At 38.9% G+C, this 6,000-nt stretch overlaps 1 protein-coding gene across 1 annotated transcript in view; it reads left to right on the top strand.

The window, feature by feature from the left end:
* The window catches only part of ttn.2 (titin, tandem duplicate 2), a 312,546-nt gene that overhangs the window by 232,955 nt on the left and 73,591 nt on the right, over window positions 1-6,000 (top strand). Inside the window, exons 218-224 of the mRNA XM_080038538.1 lie at window positions 561-836; window positions 1,504-1,803; window positions 2,471-2,773; window positions 3,232-3,350; window positions 3,862-4,042; window positions 4,663-4,950; window positions 5,423-5,725. Of these exons, the coding sequence (XP_079894664.1) occupies window positions 561-836; window positions 1,504-1,803; window positions 2,471-2,773; window positions 3,232-3,350; window positions 3,862-4,042; window positions 4,663-4,950; window positions 5,423-5,725 (1,770 nt within the window). The remainder of the gene's footprint in view (window positions 1-560; window positions 837-1,503; window positions 1,804-2,470; window positions 2,774-3,231; window positions 3,351-3,861; window positions 4,043-4,662; window positions 4,951-5,422; window positions 5,726-6,000) is intronic.

Genomic DNA, 6,000 nt, shown 5'->3' with positions numbered 1-6,000 from the left:
TTGTCATTAAAGAGCATTTTCAGTAAGTAATGTAGAGATGAAGATTTAAGAACAATCCAGACTGGTCTCTTAATGTTTTCCAGAGCTGTATTTATCTACTAACTGACTGCTAATAACTAGGGCTGTCGAATGATTTAAAAAATTATTAAATTGTGCTTAATCACATATTTAAATTTAACAGTTTTTTAAGACCATATTAACAATTAAAGCAATTCGTACAAGTGTATCTTGATTGGGAACTGAACTAATGCAAAGAAAGTTACTTTACAAACTTTACTTTTAGATTTTTTTTAGAATCGAAAGTGATGAGCAACTTCAAAAATATGGAAAAGAAAATGCTACAACAACAGTGTGGTCTAGCAGATGGAGAAACATTTTTTTTTATTACATTCTTCAACATTGAGATATATTCAAAGTGCACTATGCATATTAAAAATACACGACAGCCCAATAAAAAAATAATTTCACTTTTTAATACAAAACACATGAAAAAAGATTAGACAATTTAATTAATTTCTGAAGTAACGTTTTATATAACTTTTCTCTTTCCTCTCCTGCAGTGCCTCCTAAGATCATGATGCCAGAGATAGTGACAGTGCGTGCGGGGGCTAAGCTCGTGGTAGAGGCCATTGTAGCCGGTAAACCAGCTCCGTTCTGTAAGTTTAAGCATAACAACGAGGACGTGCTGACTTCTGACCGCCTGTCCGTCGCAAAGACACTCACCACCTGCACGCTGCAGATCAAGAACGTGTCTCGACTGGACTCTGGTTACTACAGCCTGTCTGCAGAGAACAGCACAAGCAGAATCAACCAGATACTCAAAGTAATCGTCATGGGTAAGTGTGGCCAATATCGTTGTTTATAGTTTGTATTGTTTATATTGTTGAATAGAATATAGTGTTGAATTATTTATTTTTAATCTTTAATTTTTATATTCCATATATTTTTAATTTTTAATTTTTTTTTACGTTCAGAAAAATACTATTTGAGTTTCCAATCTTTTATTTTTTTATAATTAGTATTTTATTGAGTTTTTATACGCTCCGGTGGCGTAGTGGATAGAGCGCGTACCATATTGGCTCCGGCCTTCGTTGCAGTGGTCGCGGGTTCGAATCTGACCCGTGGACCTTTACTGTATGTCTCTCTGTCTCCCCATTTCAACTCTGTACTATCTAATAAAGCTTGAAAATGCCAAAAAATAATCATAAAAAAAACAAAAAAAATCCAGACTGGTCTCAAACTAAACTAAATCTCTCTTGTCTATCTGCAGACATCCCCGGCCCTCCCGATACGTTTAGATTTTTGTAACGCTTAATGAGACACCAAAATGTTAATCATGTATTGTTTTTTACTATTTTAGACAATAGTTACAGAGACTTAGAGACATGTTTGTACTCTACACTTGTTCTGCTATGTAAAATGTCCTAGTTAACGTAAAAACAGGGCACCATTATAAAGATATCTACACATTAAACTAAACCAAACCACTCTATCTATCTGCAGACATCCCCGGCCCTCCCGAAGGCCCTCTGGAGGTGACTGAATGTGACAACGATAGCTGCACGTTGCTCTGGAACTCCCCTCAGGAGGACGGAGGCTCCAACATCACCAACTACATCGTGGAGAAGTGTGACGTGAGCCAGGGAGACTGGATCACTGTGTCCACCTCCTGCACTAAGACGAGCTTCAGAGTGATCAAGCTCGTCACAGGCAAAGAGTACGGCTTCAGGGTGAAGGCAGAGAACAGGTTCGGCGTCTCGAAACCCATCTACTCTGAGAAGACCATCGCAAGACATCCATTCGGTGAGTGTGTGTGTGTGTGTGTGTGTGTGTGTGTGTGTGTGTGTGTGTGTGTGTGTGTGTGTGTGTGTGTGTGTGTGTGTGTGTGTGTGTGTGTGTGTGTGTGTGTGTGTGTGAAATAATACACTTTGTGTCAAATATTACAGCGATATGGAGGATGGAGTGTGAGGGCCAATGAGGAAATAAATAAAATTAACAAATTGTTTTATTTTATACATTATATTTTTTAAAAACATATTTAAAAAAATTAAAAAATAAATCTTAAATCGGAAAACGTTAAAAAAAAATTCTAATTTTAGAAGAAAAAATATATATATTTATTTTGACTTGACTTGAACATGATTTTTTCTAAAAATATATTTTTTAAATCTAACAACATTACATTTTGTTAGAAAATTACTATTTTTTTCCTGTAAAATTGCCCATAAAATGTATGTATTTTACTTCAACGTGGCCCTAGATAGATAGATAGATAGATAGATAGATAGATAGATAGATAGATAGATAGATAGATAGATAGATAGATAGATAGATAGATAGATAGATAGATAGATAGATAGATAGATAGATAGATATTTACATAGATAGATAGCTATGCATGGCCCTAATACTCCATGTATAGCTCTGCCACTATGTCCTAACTAACTCTTTCTCTCTCCCTAACCCCCAGACCCTCCCAGTGAGCCCAGAAGTCTCCAGATTGAGAGGATCAACCGGGCCTTTGTCATTCTGTCCTGGGACAAGCCCAGTAACGACGGAGGCACGCCCGTCACCGGCTACTGTATCGAGAAGAAAGACAGGAACAGTCTACTGTGGGAGAGGGTGAACGAAGCCCTGATCAAATCCACCCAGTACACCTGCTTTGGTCTGGTGGAAGGGCTGGAGTACACGTTCAGAGTGTCCGCTCTTAACCTGGTGGGACAAGGCAAACCATGCAAACAGACGGACTTTGTCAGCGCAAGGACAGCTGTCGGTAAGAAAAGTCACTCACTCACTCACTCACTCGTTCATTCACTCGTTCATTCATTCACTCATGTACGAACAAACGCACTCACTCACTCACTCACTCACTCACTTGTTCATTCACTCACTCACTCATTCATTCATTCACTCATGTACGAACGAACGCACTCACTCACTTAGAAATATGTATTTTTTAATGCTATCTATCAAATATAAAGACAGAAATGAATAGCAGTATTCACAAAACCAAATAGAATGTATTTCGAGGCAATTTAGAAAAATGCGTTCATAAAATAACCTATTTCTTTCTTTCTTTCTCTCTCTCTCTCTCTCTCCCTCTCTCTCTCTCTCTCTCCCTCTCTCTCTCTCTCTCTCCCTCTCTCTCTCTCTCTCTCTCTCTCTCTCCCTCTCTCTCTCTCTCTCTCTCTCTCTCTCTCTCTCTCTCTCTCTCTCTCTGTCTCTCTTCAGACCCTCCCGGTAAACCAGAGGTGATGGACGTGACCAAACACTCCGTCTCTCTGGTCTGGAGCCGACCCCAACATGACGGAGGCAGCAAGCTGATTGGCTACTACATGGAATACACAAAGGTACTGCCTTCACACACACACACACACACACACACACACACACACACACACACACACACACACACACGCACAAACAAAACACAGAGGGATCCCTTCCTCTGTCGACTCTCCCTGAGGTTTCTCAATTTTTTAAATCCCGATAAAGGGTTTTTTACTGGGAGTTTTTTCTCAGCCGAGCTAAGGGTCTAAGGGCAGATAGATAGATAGATAGATAGATAGATAGATAGATAGATAGATAGATAGATAGATAGATAGATAGACAGACAGACAGACAGACAGACAGACAGACAGACAGACAGACAGACAGACAGACAGACAGACAGACAGACAGACAGACAGACAGACAGACAGACAGACAGACAGACAGATAGATAGATAGAGGCAGAGGGTGTCATACTGTATGGAATGTAAAGCCCACTGAGGCAAATGTATCTTTGTGATATTATATGGGCTATACAAATAAAACTGATTTGATTTGATTTGATTTGATTTTTATTTTTATTTTATTTAGGTCCCAGAAGACAAATGGACTCGCTGCAACGCCAACTGTATGAACATCCAGACGGAGAGCTACGTGGTGGGGGGTCTGACCGAGGGGCAACAGTATCAGTTCAGAGTCATCGCTAAGACCGCCATCAACATCAGCCAGCCATCGGAGCTGTCCGACCCCATCCCTGTGATCGCAGAGAACGGTACGGCTACACACACACACGATAAGGGATCAATTAATCAATTAAAATGTGTTTAAAGGTGCTACAAGGAACTTTTAAATATTTCTTAAACATTTGTAAAAAAAAAAAATTCTCTTCTGATGATCATAAATTACATGTAACAGTAAACGAGACCATCAGTGCAAAATAATGCTATTTTATATTTATGTAGTTTTTCTTAATGCGTTTGTCATGGGTATACGCTCACCCAGGAACAACAGCTGACGTAGTAAAAACACTACCGATTTTGTCCAAAAGGGGAGGCGCTAGAGTTAACACACACTAAAAGTTCCTCGAAGCACATTTTAATGTTTGTTTGTATTTAAAATGCTAATAAAAATCTACAATATGGGCGCTCCGGTGGCGTAGTGGATAGAGCGTGTACCATATTGTCTCCGGCCTTCGTTGCAGTAGTCACGGGTTCGAGTCCGACCCGTGGACCTTTACTGCAGGTCATCCCCCCCCTCTCTCTCTCTCTCTCTCTCTCTCTGTCTCCCCATTTCAACTCTGTACTGTCTAATAAAGCTTGAAAATGCCAAAAAAATATCTTTAAAAAAAAAACATACAATATCACCCAATAACAACAATGATCTTCTTAACAGTTCCCCCTCGTGTGGAGCTCGGTGTCGAGATGAAGAATTTGATCGTGTTGAAAGCCGGAGAGAATGTGTTCTTGGACGCTGTAGTGTTCGGTAAACCTCTTCCTAAAGTCAGCTGGAAGAGAGACGGAGCTCCTCTGGCCATGACCGAGGGAATCAAGATGGTCCAGAAGAAGCACGTTCACATCCTAGAGCTGTACGCTGTGACACGGAGAGAGACCGGAGACTACACCATCACCGCTGAAAACCTAACCGGCAGCAAGTACGCAACCGTCAAGGTCAAAGTGCTCGGTAAGTTAATTTAAAAAAAATAATATATATTTATTTATTTGAGGTGGTCCTGAAAAGTATTTTACAGGCTTTGAATGCTGGTTGGTTTTCTGAAGATTTTTTTATTTTTTATTAATAAATAATAATAAAAAAAATGTATTAAATTAAAAAACATTTTTTTTATATATATATGTATGCATATATTATTATAATTTTTAATGTCATTTAATAAATAGCATACAGTAGGCTATATATTGGTTGAACAATCTAGCTAACTTCTTCCTGCTCCTTTTCAGGCATATCACATCAATACAGATAATTTGTTTTCTTCTTTTTCTTTTTGTGAAGTCATTTAAACATACATTTTGTTTATTGTATTTTTATGCTTTTCATTTTGTTTTGTATTGTTTTTGATATGTCTGAAAAAAAAATTCAAAATTAAATAAAAATAATAATAAATAATAACCTCCCCTTTATTCCCCCTCTTTCCCAGACAAGCCCGGGCCCGTAGCCTCAGTGAAGATAGCCAAGGTTTACGCAGACCGTGTGAAGCTGCGTTGGGAGCCTCCCATCGCGGACGGCGGCTCAGAAATCACAAACTACATCATAGAGAAGCGTGAGACCAGCCGAGCCAACTGGGCCCTGGTCAGCTCCAACATCCACGGACATCTCACCGACTGTCTGGTGGAGAAACTGATCGAGGGACACGAGTACGAGTTCAAAGTCAGCGCCGAGAACCAGTACGGTGTCGGAGACTGCAAGATGACTGACCCAACCATGGTCAAGAACCCATACGGTACGTCAGGAGATTTATTTAGATTTTTTCCAATTTATTTCATTTACTTTTTAATTTATTTTATTTACAGAAGTTGATATATTTGTTCAAATTGAAAATCAGATGAACCCTAATATCAGATTATTCTGATCTCTTTCTCTATTTTTAAATTTTTTCTTTTATTTATTTGTTTAAGACACTTTCTTTTTCTTTTTCTTATTTACTCAGAGTATTGCATAGCATACACGTTTTTTTCTTCACATTGCCAGTTATTTCACATGTCTACCAATGTCTCA

This window comes from Ammodytes marinus (assembly GCF_949987685.1).
Source record: "Ammodytes marinus genome assembly, chromosome: 12".
In the NCBI taxonomy this organism is placed as follows: Eukaryota; Metazoa; Chordata; class Actinopteri; order Uranoscopiformes; family Ammodytidae; genus Ammodytes; species Ammodytes marinus.
The sequence above is the reverse complement of the archived record's forward strand: the minus strand, read 5'-3'. Positions and strand labels throughout refer to the sequence as shown.